The following is a 20,803-nucleotide window of genomic DNA, read 5'->3' as shown; positions in this document are numbered from 1 at the left end:
CCCAGTGCTAGCCCTAAAGGCATGTGCCACCACACCCAGATAAATAAATAAATCTTTAAGAAAAAAAGGGAGTAAAAGAAATTCTTATCAATAGTTATGGTTCACTAGCACTTTTTAAATATCTAGGCCAGAAAGGAAAATAAATGAGTTATTTATTGTATGGGGTGGAGGAGGTGCGTGCATGTGTGTGTGTGTGTGTGTGTGTGTGTGTGTGAGTGTATGTGTGTGGTTGTTGTTGTTAGTACTGGGAGCTGTGAACAGTTTAAAGTTTTAAGAAAAAAGAACACTGAAAAATGAGAAATAATCTACAAGACCAAATAATATGCACTGTTTTTAAATTGAGATTGTAATCTTAAGTTTAACATCTTCTGATGACTTAAATGAGTCACATACGTTCTGGTGTCAGGGCTGGAGAGATGGCTCAGCAGTTAAGAGTACTGGCTGCTCTTCCAGAGGACCCAAGTTCAATTCCCAGCACTTTCATGGCAGATTGGAGCTGTCTATATCTCCAGTCCCACCCTATCTGACACCCTCTTCTGACCTGTATGGTCACAGGGCATGCAGGTGACACACAGGCAAAACACATAAAACTAAATTATTATAAATAAATAAATAAGTAAGCCATCAATGGAGTACGTGAGTAAACAGGATTCAATGCCCGCACCTGCATTTTCGTCAGGTCTAAACATTGGCCACGGTGATTTGGTTTAAAGCAGAGATTCACAAACATCACGTGGCTTATTTCCTACTGTACCAGAGCAAAACAATGGCTGGGAGATAAATGGACCAAAACCTTTCTGTCAGAGATGGGAACTGCAAGTTGTGAGAATGAGCACAAGACTGAACAGAAGAAAACAGCCAGAGGCACAATGATGTAAGCACTGCAAACAGCTCCACAGAAATAGAAGCTGTCAGGAAAGACAGGCTGAAGTAAGGTGACCTTGTGCTAGCCAGGGATCACAGGATCCTAGATCTACCCAGGGCATCAAGCTGCCAGTCATTGCGCTACAATGAGCCCCACTCAGATCTCATTCACTTTAGTGCTTTTCAGGACTGACTGCTGCAGATTCAAAGCGAGTCCAAAGGCATGGAACGATGTGGAGTGGATTCTGCGGACTCATCTATTCCTGCTCAGCAGCTTTGGCAGTTCAGAACGGAAGAGGCATGAACGCAGCTCCTTCATTTGCTAAGGAAAGTACCCAAACATTGTGCGGCGAGAACAATGAAAAGACCTCTCCCCCGGCTTAGATTTAAAAGCACAATTTTCCTTAAAGCCTTTACAATCACACACTCATTTTACAAGACTGACCAGACTGGAAATGCTGTGGTCACTAACACTGACTTCATTGAAGCAGAAAGGAAGACCACGGCCAGTTTAAGTGGGTAATACCTGGGCTTTTACATTCTTTCCAATGAAAGTTGCTTTCAAACAAGAGCTGCTACATTTCAAGTGGCAACATTGAAACTCAAAACCAACAACAGTCACAGGGCATTTTCCATTAAGCACTTTCTACACTTAAACCTCAAACAAGAAAGAGAAGAGACATACACTTACTGAGCCAGGTACTCCAAGTATTCTGGAACATGAAACACAGGTAAAGGTTCCTGATTGCGTTGGAAGAGGAGGAGGAAGAGGAGGAGAAGGAGGAGGAGGAGGAGGGGGGGGTTGCTGCAGTGGAGAGACATCTGGGATTGCTGCAGAGGAAGCAGCCACTGACCTTCATCCTGGGAAACCAGGTGAACAGAGACATCGGCCCAAGGGCAGGCCAGAAAAATAAATAAATAAATAAAGATCACAGAGCATGGAGATGCTCCTGGAGGCACAGGATGCCCACTTCCCAGGTTCTGACCACCACCTCCAGCCCTGCCAAGCCCCAGCATGAGGGGACACAGATGCCCAGAGGATTAGCACAAATTAACTCCAATTTCATCCCACACAACCATGTGTGAGTGATCACAGAGAACTCGGGGAAATCTTCCAGCAGGAAACAGAAGGAAACCAAGAACAAAGAAGAAAGAGTGCCCTGGAGACAAGGAGTCACCAACATCCTTTAAAAGTCACATCCTTCATTACAAGAAGATGCTGCCATGATAACATAAGGAGGATGGGCTAGGAGCAAGGCTGGACGACCCAGAAAGCATTCTTAGAAACCATCAATTGGGGGGGGGGGATGGACAGGGGCTGGAGAGATGGCTCAGAGGTTAAGAGCACTGACTGCTCTTCCAGAGGTCCTGAGTTCAAATCCCGGTAACCACATGGTGGCGCACAACCATCCGATATGAGATCCGATGCCCTCTTCTGATGTGTCTGAAGATAGCTACAGTGTACTCATATAAATAAATAAATAAATAAATAAATAAATAAATAAATAAATAAGCAATGGTCCACATCAAATTAAAAAGAAATGCAGGGAGAAAGATAGGTGGAGGAAGAGATGGATGGAGGGAACGGGGAAGGAAGGGGTAAATGACAAGAAGATAGATTGACTGCCAGCAGTGAGGAGACCCAAGTCTGTACTGAACTAATGCTTAGCAAGACAACTTCTCTCTATGTATATCCATGTATACACACACACACACACACACACACCTGGAAATCTGGAAGAGATGGTTATAAAATGCACGAGGGGAGGGGAGCGTAACTGTCATTCACATTCTTTTTATCAGACTGGCATAATAATTTCTCTTGACCAGCAACAGAAGTTGTTACTTAAAACAAAAATTGTTTTTAGCCTCAAACATTACTTTTACTGTAGCGAATCTTGAAGACTAAGAACAGAAATGCAAAACTCTGCCATGTAGCTTTCCCTTCTCTGCCTCTCTCAGTCTCTCTCAGTCTCTCTCTCTCTCTCTCTCTCTCTCTCTCTCTCCCCCCCCTCCGGAAATTAATGACTGAGAATGCACTTAAACAGCCAAGCTCTGGTAGGGATGCAAACTGAGAACTACAGAGAACAAAACACTCACCTCCAGTCCCAACATCAAAAGGAAAGAGTAAGACCCACAACTGTCCCCAAGGGCACACACCCAGGAACCTAAGGACCCCCCGCCCCACCTTTCAAAGGTCTCAGTGTTGAGACCATGGAGCACACACCCAGGAACCTAAGGACCCCCCGCCCCACCTTTCAAAGGTCTCAGTGTTGAGACCATGAAGCACACACCCAGGAACCTAAGGACCCCCGCCCCACCTTTCAAAGGTCTCAGTGTTGAGACCATGGAGCACACACCCAGGAACCTAAGGACCCCCCCCCCCCCCCCCCAGCGCCTTTCAAAGGTCTCAGTGTTGAGACCATGGAGACGAACCTTCAACACCTGGACTTCAGGGACCTGTCAAGCTCCCAAACTATGGCACGTCCCCTTAGACTCTACAAAAGCCCCAAGAAAAGACACCCTGCTGAGGGATCACATGTACTCACAAACAAAACAGACATCTTGAGGCTCCACAGTCACCCACTGCCAGAAAGAGGTGTATGAGAGTTTCCAGAACACCCGTCCTCTTTTTATAAGGTAATAACAATTATAGATGGGTTAACTAATTGCATAGATTTTGTTACACAGGTGAACTGGGGCTGTCATTCCTGATCCTTGGCTTTTCTTCATATTCTTCCCCTTCCCAGTCTATTCTGAAGTGGCCTTGGCCCACAGGGTCAGGAGGCTAACTATACATATAGATTTAACTATAGTAGGGGGTACTCCTGTACCAGGGCAACAATTATTCATGCGTATGTTTCTGGAAGAAGTTAGCAATTGAACTGGCAGGGTGGAGAGAGCAGAGGCTTTCCCCGTTGGGAGTGGGCATCAGTCAACCTGTTGAACCCTGGGAAGGACCAGGAGACTCGATTCCCCCATGCTGGACTGCTTGAGCCAGGGATGGGTCTTCCCCTGTGCTTGGACCATCAGCCTCCCTGAATTCCACCCTGCAGACAGCCATCATCACAGTGATACTCAGTCTCCATCATCTCCTAGGTTTCAGGGTGACTGAGGCCCCAAAAAAGGATCAAGAGACAGAAGAGGGCTCTTAGGTGACAGTGAGACACTGAGACTGGACACGGTGGCAGGAACATCTGCAAGTCAGAGGACACAGACTTGAAGCTGGCTCTGAGCTAGACTCAGGAGGACTGTCAGCCATAGTGCGGTAGAAAGTCACTACTTCCTAATAAATGTTTTCTCTCTCATTGGTTCTGAGACTCTGAGAAACCTTCGCAAAGGCTGGGTTTTAGTGAAATTACCTGCCAAGCCTCTCCTGCTCTCCATTCCTACCTCTGCCCTCGTCTTGGCTGGGCTCTCCTTTCTAGCATCCTACAAGAGCATCCTGAAGAGGACCTCTTGTCTTACCCCTTCTCGCCAACCCATCCACTCTTGTTCTCCCAACTTCCATCCAACCTCACCTTCTAAAAAAACAAGTATGATCTTGTCTGCCCTTACTTCAAACTGTCCGGGGACACAATCTTGCTTTTGAGGGGAAAGGCAGAGTCCTTAACACATGCCGGTTTAGGTCTCCTCAGTCTTTTTCTCTTCCTGTCCCAGTGGTTGACATTGAAGCCACAACAGCCTTCATGTGAACGATCCCTTAGGTATGGACCACACTCTCTTCCACTTGTGTCATGTCCTCATCTCTCACACCATACCTCAGACCTATGACATTCTCTCTCTGTCTGTCTGTCTCTGTCTCTCATATAGTCATGCCGGCACATACAAGTAAGAATAACTGAATCAAAAAAAATATTTAAAGATACCAAAGGAAAAGCTAAGTAGAGTCTTTGCCCTGCGTGTATAAGGCCCTGGCGTCAATCTCCTGTAAAGGAGAAATAAAAAGATGCCAAAGGGACTGCAATCTTGCCATGTTCCCTTCTGCCATCACACGGGTGTTTCCCATCCGATTCAATCCACATTGCAGATACCACAATGCAGTAGAACCGGCACCCTGCCCAGTCTTCTCGGTGGTCCTTTTTTACTCTATTCCCCTCTCATTTGCATTTGAAGAGTCATTGCCTTTGCCTCATATCCCAAGATGCATCCTTCAGCACGTGGCCATGATCCCATCATTCATCAGTCCCCCGGGGATGATTAGCGCCAAGTTTTCTCCCAGCGCCTCCCTCTCTTTCCTATTCCAGATCGTTTGCAGTGAGCATCTCCTCCCACACTCTGAAACGCAGCCTAGCCCACCCCACCCCACCCCCGCCTCCAGCTAGCACCCCTGCTTTTTTTCTGCATTTGCTAGTATTTAAAAATCATTCTCTGCTGTTCGTATTTCCTCACTTTTCATTCATGCATCACCCCGCTAATATGTGACTTCCACCCCCGTGTTTGACTAAAAGTGTTCCCTCAAAACTAGGTCACCAACTGCTGCCTAATTTCCAGTCTCAACAGTCTTTTGGCATTTTTTTGTTTAGCCTGCCTCCTATGAAACCCCATTGGTTACTTCCTCCTTCTAGTCCCGCCTCCTATGAAACTGCGAAGGTCACTTCCGTGTTGGCCACTTCCTTCTTCAGACGCTCTGCTGAAGACCCCCGCGCTGCCTTCTCTTGGTGTCTCCTTGGACCCTCCCCCAGGGCTCTGTCACCCACTGACTTTTGCTTCCAGTGCCTCTGAAATGGGTCACCCTCCTTTCTTGCCCACCTCCTCCATTTACCCTGAGTCCATTCATCCTTTCTCACTACCTCAGTACACATCCACGGGGTAGTCGCCCCTCACTGAATCCTTGTGCCTAAGGTTTCTCTGTAGCCACAATTACTCATTTTAGAAACTCCTGTCTAATGTCCAGAGGAATCTGAAAAGTGAACTGTCCGCTATCACCCCCCAATGCTACAACAGCTTCTCCAGGATCCCTCTAGAGTTGGAGTCCCTATAATGGAGCTGGATCGATCCACTCCTACCGATGGCCCCTCTCTTTCCACCTTTACCCTTTCCCAGGCTGATGAACCTCTATGTATCCTTCAAAATGTGGTACAACTCACCCTGTTTACAGCTTCCCTCCCAACACCCTCCCTGCTCACATGGGCAAGCCTGCAGTCCATTCTCAACAGGTCACTAGACAATACCTATCATGTCTATGGCAATTATTAACTTAACTGTTTGTATCCCACAGCGTCCAGAGCTGTGTATTTGTGTATCCTGAACACAGACTAGCACCCAGCCTATAAATAGGTGTCAGAGAAACAGGAACATGGCTGGCCGCCTCAAATGTTTTCAAGAAACAGTGGCCATTCAACCAATTCCAGCCCAGGGAGCAGCCACTGGTCTTGGCAGACAGCCTGGTTTTGTCTGTCTGTACTTCACACTTGCAGAGTTAAGTGACTTCGGCTGAACTAGAATGCTAACACATCTAACGCCCAGCCCTTGACTGGTCTGCTCCACTTCAAAAGACCCCACAAACTTATCAGTTCTTGGTGACCATGGAGAAGCACCAAGTACTGCTGCAGGGTAGCCATAAGCCATCAACTCAACAGATAACGGAGTTTCCTCCTGTTTCTTTGAAAATGGTATTTCTAACTCATTCTTTGAAAAAAAAAACTTCAAGCACGTACACAATATATTTTGATGACATCCATTCCCTGCTACCTCCCTTCAGCTCTCTGCCAAGACCTACCAACACGCCTGTCCTTAGTAAAGATTATTATTAGGAATGCACTGAGTCCAATTGGTGTTGTGTATATAAGCATGGGTGTGGGCTACCCACTGGGGCAACCCACCAGTAGTCATAGACCCAAAATAAAAGGGCAACTCCCCTCTCCGCAGCCATCAGTGGCTAAGAGCCCCATAGCTATTAGTGGAGACACCACAGTGAAGTGGAATGTAGATAGTGTCAATGAATTAACCCAGGAACCAACACCTTGCCCACTCCTAGTTCTCTTTACTCTATTGCCTCATTTGCATCTCAAGAGTCATTGCATGGGGGTGGGAGTGGGGCGGACCCACCCCTATACATACTGGACTTTTGACTGGCTTGGTCTCCTGTAGGTCTTGTGCATGAACTACAGCTGTTGTGAGTTCATGAGCTTGCACAGGTAGTGTGTGATATGTGCAGGGGGGACAGCATTGTGCAGCTCCTGCCCTACCATCGGCTCTTCTGGTCTGTCTCCCTCCCCTCCCCCTTCTTCAATGGTTGCCAAGCCTGGGGAGTGCTAGATGCAGATGGTCCACCCTTAGATGAGTTGCTTAGTCTTTAAATCCCTCTCTTCCCATAGGTTGCACATGGTAGTGGGCTGAATGCTAACAATTCTGTAAAAGCCAAATAAGACACTGGCAGACCTTCCGGAAAAGGGCAAAGGAAATGCAGAGGATGATGGATCAGAAGTTCCTGTCTGGGATGGGGCCACTGTACCAGGTATGGTCAAGGTTGTATGCCTCTTGTATGCAGAGACAGGGATGATGGATCCTAAGAGATGGGATAGAGTGGGTCTTGGAGGGTGCTGTGGAAACCAAAGGCCTTAGAAAGTACACAACTCACACATCAGAAACAGTGCAGCGTATCTGAAGTGACAGGGGGCCATAGTGGGCTGTGTGTATTGAGAAGAGAACACATTCTCAACCGGTTCAAGGGAGAAGGCAAGGGGGAAACCTGACCCCAAGGTCTTGGCGTCCAACAAGGGGGTTCTGATTAGCCAACGGCCTTCTGGAGATCAGGTGCCCGGTCTGCAACCGAATGCTTTAAATTCTGTCATTGATTTTATTTCAGAGGCAAAGAGATTGGGGCTCAGAAAATGTGAGCCTAGTGAAAGGGACCTGAGAAAGACCAACATGGACCCTGTGGTGATTTGAATATGCTTGGCCCATGGGAAGTGGCACACTATTAGGAGGTGTGGCCTTATTGGAGGAGGCGTGGCCTTGCTCGAGTGTGTCACTGTGGGCGCTGGGCTTTGAGGTTTCATTATAGGCTCAAGTCTGGCCAGCATGATCCAGAACCTCCTCCTGGATGCCTGCTGGAGTCTCCTTCAGCTGCCTGGAGATCAAGATGTAGTGCTCTCATCTCCTTCTCGGGCACCATGTCTGCCTGCACGCTGCCAGGCTTCCTGCCATGATGATAGTGGACTTAACCTCTGAAACTGTAAGCCAGCTCCAATTAATGTTTTCTTTTTATAGGAGTTGCCATGGCCATGGCGCCTCTTCAGAGCAATAGAAACACAAACTAAGACACCCTGAGAAACACTTCCCCACCTCACCTAACTTGTGCAGTGCGGACTCTCAACTCGAAGCTACAGTGCTCACAAAGGCAAGGTGTCCAAGCTGGACGGACAGAAAGATGCTTCATTGGCTAAGAGCACTGGCTGCTCTTGCAGAAGACCAGGGTTCAGTTCCCAGCATTCAAATGGTGACCTTACAACTGTCTGCAACTCTAGTTCCAGGGGATCTGATGCCCTTTTGGCCACTGAGGGTACTGCATGTATGCTGTGCACAGACATACATGCAGGAAAAAAAAAAAAAAAAAACTACTCATAGGCATAAAACCATAATTTGAAAAATGAGGTGTGGCATTATAAAATCTGGTAAATATGAAAAGTATAAATAACATATCCATATTCTTATATGAGAGCTCTCGTATTGTGCTGTCAGGAAAGAGCAGCTTCCTCAGACCTCCTGTACCACGGCCTGTGTTCACAACAGAGGATCCCGGCAAGTCTCTGTTTTGAAACCTCAAGGTTTCTAATCCCTCACCAACAGACAAAGCAACAACAAAAATCCCTTAAAGTCAGCGTGGCCCTGAAATCTCCTCACTACCTGGCTCCAGCTGACACATCTGATTTTGTTTTGGGTGACCCCCAGCCCTCCCCCCTTACACTCTGCTCCCACCTACAGAAATGGCCTGATTCTTGAGAAGCCCCAACCCCCTTCTTACATGGACCTTCATACTGCACTGAGTCCATCCTATGAAGTCATTAAGTCATTCAGGCCATGCTCCTGTTCCTCCAGGAAGTCTTTCCATGGGTGCCAATCAGGATAAGCTGTCCCCACCCTGTTCCCTCCTTTGAAATGCTGTCCCACAATACACACAGACACACACACACAGAGACCACACACACAGATACACACACACACACACACACAGACCACACAGAGACACACACACACACACACACCACTCCGAACAGACCCAGTGCTGGGAGCAGCTCCCTGACAGATTCTGTGGGTACCCTCATCTTTCCTAGTACCCAGCAGGGCTCGGATCTGCGGAGGCTGAGGAAGGCCCTGCTGTCATCAGGAGAAACCCATGCAGAGCTCCCCCCCCCCCCAGTTTCCAAACGCACCAAGACCAGCTTTCTTATGCCAAGCAGAAGATTCAAAAATGATCATTTGTTTCAGTATTATCTCGGGAGAGAAAAATAACATTTTCATTTTAGACTTCTTATCCAGAGATACTGAGCACAGGCCTGTATTATGCTAAATTTGTAGTGGCAGCTGGACACAGTTGATTTAAAATATTCTAATTCCATTTATTTGTTTTTCAAAACATGTTAATAATTTCTCCATTTTAAAACTTGGTGAAATTCACCTTGGTTTTATTTCTTTTAAGATCCTGCAAGAAAGGCTGCAGGGGATATCAAGCTCCAAAATAAATTTTATTTTAATAATCAGAATCTATAGCACAGTTGTCTATATCTTGAGAGAAAGTTTTCCAATTTAGCTGATTCAATTTCTCTAGCTATTTATAGAGTGAGGTTTTATCGTCCATCCTTCAGAAAGATTTTGCTTTCAACGCCTCAACTGTTCCTAACAGAAAATATTACATTCCATTCTAGCATTGCTTCATATAAAAGCACTATGCTTTCTGGGGAAAAAAATGTATTTTCAAGTACATTTACCATGCAGGCAAATTACATTTCGCCACACTGTACACTGGGTAGGCTAACGGGTTCTGCATGTTGGGGGCCATTAAAGATTTGTTTTTCAGGAAAGAAAATAAAACATATAAAGCTTCTTAAAAAGACAGTGAAGAGAAGCAGGGTCTTTTCACGTTCTAGAAATGGAGGTTCTAATAGTAAACTGCTCTACGGACAACCATGGCCCCCACTGAGCAGGCGTCATGCTACGCAGAGGGCTGTGAAGCGCCCTGAGCTCTGAGCGTTCAGACATCTTGAGTTTCACTCTCAGCCAGAAGATAGAAAAAGTTTGGTGGGGTTTTTTGATTTTTGTATTTTGTTGGTTTTGTGTGTGTGTGTGTGTGTGTGTGTGTGCGCGCGCGCGCACCCGCGTGTGTTTTCAAGACACAGTTTCTCTGTGTAGCCTGGTTGTCCTAGATTCACTCTGTAGATCAGGCTGGCCCCAAACTCATAGAGATCCACATGCCTCTGCCTCTCGAGTGCTGGGATTAAAGACATGTATCAAAGACGACCTTCAAACATCGAGAGCAAGTAAGCACCACGTGGTAATCGGGACCTAGAAACATAAACACAGACGTGGGACCTCATATTCAATAGAGGAAAGCCACAGGAGGCTAATAGCTTCTGTGATGACGTAAGGGACATCCTACCCAAGAACCATCAACAACGGGGAGACTGCTGTGGATAGGAAACAAGAACCATCAAAATTTGGGCAAATACAAGCAACGGATATTTTCAGAAACTGCGCAAGAGCCCTCGCGGGGTCGGAACCCTCGAGAGAATAGAACAGGAGCAAAGTCCATCCAGAGCCAGTTTCTAGACTGCAGCACTTAAAGGGGAGGAATGTGAACAGCCGGAGGCACAGAGGTGAGGGCCTCGGATGCTCAAGACATCTTATAGATTGCATAAGGCGGGGGGGNGGGGGGGGAGGGTCTGGAGGACGGACGTCCAAGAATCTGCATCAGGAGGCCTCTAAACACTTAGATCGGTGTTTCTCAACCTGTGGGTCGAGACCCCTTTGGAAATCGAGGGACCCTTCCACAGGAGTCGACTAAGACCATCAGAAAACACAGATATTTACATTACAACTCATAACAGTAGCAAAATTACACACACAAAATCGCAATGAAAATGGTTTTACAGTTGCGGGGTGGGGGTGGGGGGATGGTCACCACAACCTGAGGGTATGAAAAGGTCGCAGCTTTAGAAAGCTTGAGAAACCCTCTTTTGAATGCTTATCATCAGTCTGAGGATATAAAGTGGAAAAACCTTACAAGACTGAGGAAACAAAATTTTGAGATGTTGCAGTCAAGGAAAAAAAAATTCTCACAACTCACACAATTGAACTTGTTCCACTTCACCAAAATAGCCCAAATGAAGAGACCGTATGGATAGACAATCACTCAGTACAGATGCCAGAGATGCATCTATGATATAGGTTATTTGACCGTCTGCTCTCCACCCTACATCAAGGAGATCTTGCTTGTAAACAAGAAAGAGCTAGCCTGTGCTATCCCAGCTCCAAGCCCCCCCCCACACACAGCTGCCTCTCACAATAAGAGTCAAATTCCTGCAATGAGGCTTTATAAGATCCCAACTCCCCTGTCCCCATCCCATTCCCCAGCCATTCTCCTCTCCATCCTGTCCCAGGCTTCTCAGTGGCCTTTGCGTTGGCTCCTCCCACTCCCTAGAAAGCAATACTTCAGGTTTCCACCAGGGTCCCCATAGAGAGAATCTCTTATGCACTGCATGGATGCAACACCTGTCAATTAAAGCTGATTGGCCTGTAGCTGAGGCAGGAAGGTGGGACATCCAACAGGCAGGAAAGATTCTGGGGGAGAGCCAAAAGCAGGAGGATTGTCCCCCCCCCAGCCCTGCATATGTAACTAAGGACCAGGTAAATATGTACGCGACAAAACTTACATTAGAATAATGGAATTATTGAATTATAAACCTCAGGGAACAGCCAGGGACCAGGAGGAAAGGAAAAATCACTGCTACATCTCCCTCCCTCATCTTCCCTGGGGATTGGCTTAAGTGAAGTTTTCTTGGGATGGTCTTTCTTGGGCCTTTCTAATCCCTCTGTTTAAGGTGACAACGCCATTCCTTCTTTTCCAAAGCCTCCCCTCCTCCCTCACTAATGTTTCGTTTTCTTCAATTATACTTATTGACTTCAACAGACCATGCAACTTACTGGCTCTTTAAAAAAACAAAAAACAAAAAACAAACAAACAAAAAAACCCAAAGCATCCCCATATTTTAAATTTAAGCCCCCAGGGATCAAGGATATTTCTGTGTGCTGATTTCTTTGTCTCCACATGGGGAGCTGTGCCAACAGCCTCCCCAGAAACCATTGCCTACTGACTGAAAAGCAGCAGACTTGTACCCGCTCTAAGCCCAGGTAATTCTATTAAGATGTACAGCTGCTGTGGGGATCACCAGTATAGAAGCTTATAAAAAAAAAAAAATTAAGGCCATCGGTAACTCTCTGAGTACATGACAATTCATAAAGTAATAAATGGCAAAGAGATGAAAAAGTTTCTCTCCAACAATAATCGCAAGGCTGGTGGGCACAGTGACTCACATCTGCAAGCCCAGCACTCAGGAGGCAGACACATGAGTAAGCCTGATATGTATAAGGGGTTCTCAGCCAGTCAGGGCTATGTATGAGACTTGGTTCAAAATTAAATGGTAAAACCCAATGGTTTCAAGGAAATGGGACTTTCAAGAAATTCTAAGGCAAAAATAACAGCTAGCTATAAACTACCTAGAGAATTAGTTATCCTTAAACACACACAAATATAGGCTGGAGATGGTGCAGAGGTTAAGAGAAATTGCCTTCCAGACGGCAGGGTTTGATGCCTAGTATCCACATGACAACTTAGAAGGGTCTGATTAACTCCATTTCCAGGGTATCCGATGCCCTCTTCGGGCCTCAGTTGGTACTGCATGCTGGTGGTGCACATATCATACAGTCAATCATACACATAAAATAAGGATACTTTTTTTTTAATGTTTAGATATTCTTTTGCATAGCAATTAACTTCAAATCATTTATACTAAGAATAACATTTAGATTACTTTACACAAGAATGTAAATACTGGTATTATTTCAAATACTATAAAATAAACAGAATCCAATTGGCAGTCATTACTCTTACACAGTCGAGGACCCTGGTCCTAGGGAATGGTGGTACCCACTGTGGGCTAGGTCTTTCCCAGGTCAATTAACATAATGAAGACAATTTCCCATAGATATACCCACAGGTCAACCTTACCTACCTAGGCTCTCTTCCTCATTGAGAAGCTCTTCCGGCATCTAAAACTAACCTTCGGAGCAAGTCTTCTGAGTCTATAGGAGTTTTAGAGAAGGGAGAACTTGGAAGAAGCCAGGAGGTGATGACAAGGGCCACGTTTTGTGGCAGCAGTAGCAGGTGAATTCTCAAGGACATCAGTGTCTACGGACAGATGGAGGAGTAGGGAGTGGCTCCTCTTAAGGATTAGGGGCAGTCATAAGAACACAGTCACGATATTTCATACTTGATATTTAAATGCACAAAAGGGAAAGAAAGTCATGGATAGACTTAATTACCTGAAGGATCAGAACCGTAGAAACTGGCAGCTGTTGTTAGCGATCCGGGCGGATGGATGGCGCTCGCTGAGGACCTCTGGCTTGCGATCAGAATCCTGCTCTTGGTGGATGGGAGACGAGACATTGCACCCAATCCCAGCTGAGGTTTAAGGAGCATGGCCGAGCGATAGAAAGTGGGAGGGACTTCGTAGTGGGTGTAGGGAGGAGAGCAAAATTCTTCCTTCCCAGGGTGGTCTGTGACCTAAGATGAGAAACCAGAGAGAATCACAAGCAGGAGATCCATGTTCAAACCATGAGCACTACCACAGGATTAGCTGCTAGCTCAGAGATCTGGTGCCACTCCCAGCCCAGTGGCCTCATCTCTACAACGGTGTGAGCAATGTGAGCTCTTTAGTCCCTGCTGGTGGGAAGACTCACCTTCAGGATTTCTTTTTAATTTCATTGTTAAAAATGCATTGAAATTTGAATAGCTACTTATGAAATAAATCATGTCAGGGCTGGAGGAAGGCTCAGCAGCAAAGAGCAACTGCTGTTCTTGCAGAGGACTGGGGGCTGGGTTCTCAGCACCCACCAAGGTGGCTCATAACCCTCTGTGACTCAGCTCCAGGGGATCTGGCGCCCTCTTAAGACCCCCTCAGGTACTGCACACACATGTGTATCTATACACATATACACATGCAGGCAAAACACTCATACAAATAAAATAAAAATAAACCTTAAAAATAAAATAAGTGATGTTAATAAAGAATTTATCAAATGTGCAAAATGATCAAAAGTGTCATTATACCTATGGAGAAAATGTATCATTTTACGCTCAATAATCTTAAGTAAATAAACTATCATTTCATATATGATCAATAGAACATCTAAAAGTAGTTGTTAGTAAGAGAAAAATGTCTGATCTGCAAAAAAATAGAGAAATGAATAGGAAAAGTGTTGAAGGCCTGCACTGTGTATTTACATATTTAGAACCAGGTCCTGGGCCAGTGAGATGGCTCAGTGGGTAAAGGTGCTTGCGGTTAAGTCTATGACCTGAGTTCAATACCAGGGATTCAGACACTGAAATGAGAGCACAGACTCCTGCAAGTTGTATTCTCTCTCTCTCTCTCTCTCTCTCTCTCTCTCTCTCTCTCTCTCTCTCTCTCTCTCTCNAGAGAGAGAGAGAGAGAGAGAGAGAGAGAGACAGAGACAGAGACAGAGAGAGACAGAGAGAGAGAGACAGAGAGAGAGAGACAGAGAGAGAGAGAGACAGAGAGAGACAGAGAAACAGAGAGAAGGCTAGAGAGAAAGAGAGAGAAAGAGAAGAGGAAAAGAGAAGGCAAAGAGAAAAGGAACACACACACACAGAGAGAGAGAGAGAGAGAGAGAGAGAGAGAGAGAGAGAGAGAGAGAGAGAGAGAGAGAGAGAGAGAGAGAGATGCTGAATGCTCTCAGGAATGTTTGGGTAGATTCCTCTGGTATAACAGACCAAGGGATGAACAGACTTCAGTTCAGAGCATGTATCAGCAGTGTCTACACAGACATATGTGTTGGATAAAGGAATTGTGTTTCCCTCCACCATTCCCTCAGTTAAACAGCATAACATTACTGGTTAATTTCTCTTGTACTTTGCAGAATTAACAGAATACAATCGGTGTAATCATATTTATGTATGTACACAAATATGTATGTATGCAATCATATGTATATACATACATATGCATAAATATAATATAGAATGGCGTATATGCTGATATCTACACATCCTGTTCTCAGAGTATCTGCTCTCATTGATTTGGGGCTTTGTGGTCCTGGGGATGGGCGTCTTGCACAAGCTAGGAAAGAGCTTTGCCCCTGGCCTGCTCCCTTTGTACTGTTCCTTTATATTAAACAAGCAAAAAAGAGTGGCATGGTCTATTTAAGTTAGAATAAAAAACCAGCGCTGGGGCAACGTCTAGGTACATACATCTCTTAATTAATTCTGCTCTGAATCGTAATTTCTTCTGTATGTCAAGCTGCTATGTGTTCGGGTAGTACAAATATCTCCCAATTTCTTTTAAAGGGGGCTCTAAAAGCTTTAATCCAAGCTGTTGAAGGCATAAACCCTTTTAATGTTCAAATAGATACAATGAATTTGTTTAAGACACATCACTGAAACAAAAGATTAAGCATTTAAACTTCCATTATAATCACACTGTGAAATATGCATGGTGGTTAGACTGTACTCAGGATAGGGTGAATCATATCTCCTCGAGAGAAGGTTCAACATCTGCGCTTTGATGAAATTTTTATTATCATCTGTTGTCTTTCTACCCATCTCTGACTTCTCTCTTCTAGACCATTCATTTTTAACATTATGGGGGGGGGAGGTCCAAATATGTACAGGCTCATGAGGAAATTCACACAATCATTTCCGGTCTTCATAGGTAAGGCTTTTAGAACTGCAGTATGCACATCTGATTCTTTGGAAATGGACAATTTTCAGAGCTCAAAGCCCACAAAACTCCATCATTCCACAACAACTCTAATGATTTCAGCTTTGTTGAGTGACCATTCTCAAAATGTGAACACCTGAAATGTCCTCTCTAGGCTCCTGTACTGAGTCCTTGCTTTCAAGATGGTGGCACTGCTACAGCAAACTGGGGACACTGTAAGAGGTGGGAACATGTGACACAAACACACCTCTCCGGATGAACCCTGAATGCTGCATCCACCCTACCTGTCTTCTCTGCTTCCTGATGCACACTAGGTCCACAGCAGCCACAGGCTCCTCCCACAGCCAGCCACGCTAACCCCAACACGGTGCCCTGAGACTCTCTGAGACTGCAAGCTTCCTCTCTCCAGCATCCTTAGGATGCCGAAATTCTATGGCACTGCTGTCTGGTATTTTGTCAAAGTGACAAAAAAAAAATAACAAGCACAAATCCACTTACAAGGTGAAAAGTATGCTTTTCATGTCTAGTTTATGCATTTTTAATTAAACAGGGGAATCCCGCTCGTCTTTCATCTTTGTGACAAAACAGAACAGGTTCTGTAGTTAAGGAACAAGCATCCGTTGAGCTTCTCCAATTTTTAGGGAAAACTCAGAGTCAACCAAAGACTCCTCAGATTTCAAACGCAGGCAGTCCTAAGATCAAATGATATATGCAAACAAATTCCTCCCGCCATGGCTCCCCTCCTCCTCTGCCCCGCCCCGTTTTTACTAGGCTTCTTTTGCATGACTTTTCTCTGGGGAGATATAAAATTAATATATGCTCTCAAACGGGCACAGCATCAAGAGCTCCCAAAATGACCCCTTCAAGGGGCTGGAGAAAAGGCTCAGGAGTTAAGAACACTGGCTGCTCTTCCATAGGATTTGGATTCAGTTCCCAGCACCTGCATGGCAGCTCTTAACCATCTCCTTCAGTTCCAGGGATATGGCGCCACCTGCTGGCCTCTATGGATACAACATGTACATGGTGCACAAAACCACATACAGGCAAAACACACACACACACACATTTAAATGGCTCCTTAAAGCTCATCTTGCTTGATGAGTAAAATAAACTTATTAGGGGTTACTCAATTACGGACAGCTGTATTTTCCTGATGTCAGTAATGCTCCATCTATGAGACCACATGCTTTATGGCTTTAAGTCAGAATTGATAAAACAAAGCTAAATTCAAAGCGCTAGCTAGTTTTTAAGTTGCAGAGCTGACTACAACTTCAGACAGCAGGAAGCATAAACAAGGCAAGACTCTAAAATCATTTATTGGTGTGTACCCCATCCCAGCCTTCGTAAGGATCCTGCTGGCTTTGACAAACACTGCTTGGCTGTAGAGACAATGTCTTCATCTGTTGCAGGCTGGCATGAAGAATAACTAATGGACAGCTTGCTACAAGATGGCACCAGTTTGACTCTCTGTTGCCTTGATGACACAACCAAAACCAACTGGTGGAGGCAAGGCTTTATTCACCTCATGCTTCAAGGCCCCAGGCCATTGTCCAGGTAAGTCAGGACAGGAACCAGAAAAGCAGGAACTGACCCTGGAGGGGAGCTGCTTACTGGCTTGATCCCCATGGTTTGCTCAGCCCGCTTTCTTATACACCCCAGGACCACTTGTCCAGGTGAAGCTCAAAATGTTAGCTACTGCTACTGTCCTTACTGCAAACAAAAAGCCCATGCCCAACATATAACATACTCGTTCATGCCCCCCCTCTCTGTGTATTAATGTAAGATTTTGTATTATATTTTCTGGCACAGGGTTACACTCGGTTGCCCAGGCTGGCCTGGGACGCTTTCTTAGCCTCATGAATGCTAGGATCACAGGTGTGTGCCAGCCCATCTAGCTCACAAGCCTTTCTCCAGAAACACTCTGCACTAAAGGATTAGCCTCCTCAATTTGAATACTCCACCGACTTTAGCTTTTTCCTTGCTTTGACTCGCCTCATCCATCGCCACTCACGTCATTAAAGGTGGAAGCGCTGACTTAAATGCACCCTTGTCTAATTCCACCTGCCTCGTGCTCAGTAAAATTTGAATGAGTCTCCTTAGATATTGGGACCATCTCAACCTGGCTATTGCACTGTGTTCTAGGTAGTTCACATCCAGGCCCAAGTATACACTTTGGTAGCAATGTATCTCTGAGCCTCTGCAGTTCACTTACAGAGGACATTTTGTTTCTAAGTTTCACCAAAAAAAGAAATACAACAAATGTTAAACACACACACACACACACACACACACACACACACACACAAATGGATACAGCATGTTACAATGATGTCCTCTTACCTCCTGTAGGAACTTCTCGCTCATCTGACTGAAATGGTGCGCTGGGGGCTTGATCCCAGACACCATCAGTCCAGAAGGGAAGACCCTTGGCTTCTGCAAGTCGGGCTTCAGTTTCTCGTACATGTTTGCAGACGGCTGAAGGTCGCGGCTCGCAGCCTTCTCTTCTTGGGGAAGAGGCATGCCACATGTAGGAGGGGCATATGGAAGCCCCACAGGGACCAGTGAAGCATCTCCCTGGCTCAGAGCCTGGGGGTTCCTGCGGATGTAAGTGATGATCTTGGGCCTCACGTGTTTGGGTTTGGGCATGAGGATGGGCTTTGCCTCTGACCTTTCTTCCATTTTCTCCGTCTCCAGCTTCTCCAGTGCTTCCTGGGAGGGGGGCGTGTCCTTGGGATGCGTAGGAGGCTTGGGGATCCCACTGGAGCAGGTGGTCCTGTCAGGCACTTTTGGGGATGTGTTCAATACCTGCTCACCATCAGTGGGGGACGAGGCCACTGAGGGTGACCCTGTGTCCACGCTGAACACGCTGAGCTCCTGAGCACTGCTACCTGGGGGAGTCGGATGATGACTCGAGGTCACAGTTGTCTCTGGGTGGAGGAGGGGCGCTGGGGTAGTGAACGCGGAATCTACGCCAGCTGGAGTGTCGTCAGTTTGGGCTGCATTTTCTAGAAGGTTCCTATTTTCAGCTACCGTCTCTTTGCCTATTCTGGCTTCCAAGTTGCTACCTCGAGGGCTCAAGAGCCCAGAGGCGTCCGTTCTGTTCCCTCCCACAGAAGGACCTGAGGCCAACAATTTGGCACTGCCCGAGTTCCCGCTACCCAGCCTCCGCTCCTCCTCACTGACCTCGGAGGGCACGCTCTCGGTTGGATCAGGGCGAACAGGAGCTGCTTGTCTGACATCAGGCGCAGTTTGGCCAGATGCTGTTTCCCTTGCCCTCCTACCTGCACCGGCTGACATTTTACTGGTGAGTCTAGTACCTGCCTCTCCAGCGGGAGCGGCGCTCAGTGTAGGGGTGGCTTGCTGAGACCCCTCCACACCAGCATTGACTCCAGTCATTTCTTCTAGACTGCTACCTCTTTGTACTCCAAACTGGCGGTGGCTGCTGTTCCCTTGACTCGTGGCTTCTTGGTATGCCTTCTCATGTAGCTCTTTCTTCTCGACAGGCGACATACTTCTTTCTTCGTGACAGATAAGACCTTGTGCCTGGGCTGACATTAGGCCCTCCTCGTTCCGGGGTTGGATAGATTTGAGCTCCACTTTGGGCTTCCCTGTCCCTTGACCTAAACACACTTCTGGATGACGGAGGCTGGGGTTTTCCTTCCATGCTGAAGCTGAACTGGGAGTCAATTCTGCATGAGTGACATGCTCGTTGTAAACATCCAGGCTATGTGGCCCTTCCATCTCGGTGTCTGATGGGCTGGACCCCTTGGCTTCTGAGGTAGATGGTTTAGGAGGATACACACTGTTCCCCTCCGAGGTACCTTCACCTGGAGAAAAACCTTTCCCTGGAGAGTGACTGGCTGGTGTCCTTTGTGGCCCCTCCCTACGCCCAGGCACATGGTCCTGTGGCCCCAAGGTGTCCAGCTGCACTGGCTGCAGGTCCATGGGAGGGACGCTGCCAGCTACAGCTGCCCGGCTGCTTGCTCTCTTCAGCTCTTCGTTATCGAGGGTCTTTGCCAATTTGTCCTTGGGAATGTGCCTGGGAATCTCAGCATCCTTTTTAACGGAAACCTCTGGACTGGCTTGACCCACTGCGTTCCTCCAGCTGGAAAGACTTGGTCCCTGAACACTCTGGGGGGCCTGCAGGGCACCTCTTTTGACTGCGTGTTCTTCACTCAACTGCCTGTGGACAGTCAGAGAAGCCTGACACTCCCTCTGGCTGGTGGAGCCGGCCTGAGACCCTTTCCCGAAGCCCTGAAGGTGAAGGGGCTCCTTTTGGAAGTGGCTGTGGTATTGTGGCCTGCTTAAATTCGAATTTCCAATCTCATCATCCAGATCACGTGACTTGGGCTCATCACAAGAGGAGTTGACCTCCAACATGATTTGATTGGCATTTGTATCCCCCGTCCTCAAAATACTCTCATTATTATTTTTGGCTCCCTCTTGGTGATCTCGCAGCTGACCGAAACAGGATTTCTTTGGAGCGAGTGGGACACTCATGGTCACGTCTTCAGTGATGGCTGCTGGCCATGCGGTCTCCCTTCAAGCTGCAGGGCAACAGGCCACTGTCACCCTCTTTGTCCTCCTCACATCTAGACCCTTATTTGAACCTCTTCAGATGAGTTTCAGAACCAACCACTGTCTTGACACGCAGTAGGACAACTCTTTATGTGCCATTGCTGTTCAGTGCAAACCAGTTGGTTCACGAGACCTGGGAAGAAAGCAAAATGTGTGTGCTTTAGAGTGAAGACAGCAATAATAATGAGCAAGAGGCAGGCAGTAATCACACAGGTGTGACCCTTGCTTCTACACTGTTATTTCATGTGTTTATCTCCAAACCGCTTCATGTATCTGGCTAAACATGTCCAAGCGAAAGCAGCACAGGGATACATTTAGGATGAGATATAAGGGGTCTTATATGTATGCTGTTTTAAATTTGTGTGTTAATCCCAGCACTTGGGAGGCAGAGGCAGGTGGATTTC

General features: G+C 46.5%; 1 protein-coding gene across 4 annotated transcripts in view; it reads right to left on the bottom strand.

Moving 5' to 3' along the window:
* The window catches only part of Mtus2 (microtubule associated scaffold protein 2), a 360,212-nt gene that overhangs the window by 213,731 nt on the left and 125,678 nt on the right, over positions 1-20,803 (bottom strand). For all 4 annotated transcript variants that reach the window (XM_021222671.2, XM_029533663.1, XM_029533662.1 and 1 more), the window contains 2 exons: positions 18,162-20,532; positions 13,408-13,648 (listed from right to left, as the gene is read on the bottom strand). In XM_021222671.2, coding sequence (XP_021078330.1) covers positions 13,408-13,648; positions 18,162-20,321 — 2,401 coding nt within the window. In that variant the 5' untranslated portion in view covers positions 20,322-20,532. The remainder of the gene's footprint in view (positions 1-13,407; positions 13,649-18,161; positions 20,533-20,803) is intronic.

This window comes from Mus pahari, chromosome 23, assembly GCF_900095145.1.
Source record: "Mus pahari chromosome 23, PAHARI_EIJ_v1.1, whole genome shotgun sequence".
NCBI classification, from domain to species: Eukaryota; Metazoa; Chordata; class Mammalia; order Rodentia; family Muridae; genus Mus; species Mus pahari.
This window is presented reverse-complemented; position numbering and strand designations above follow the sequence as displayed.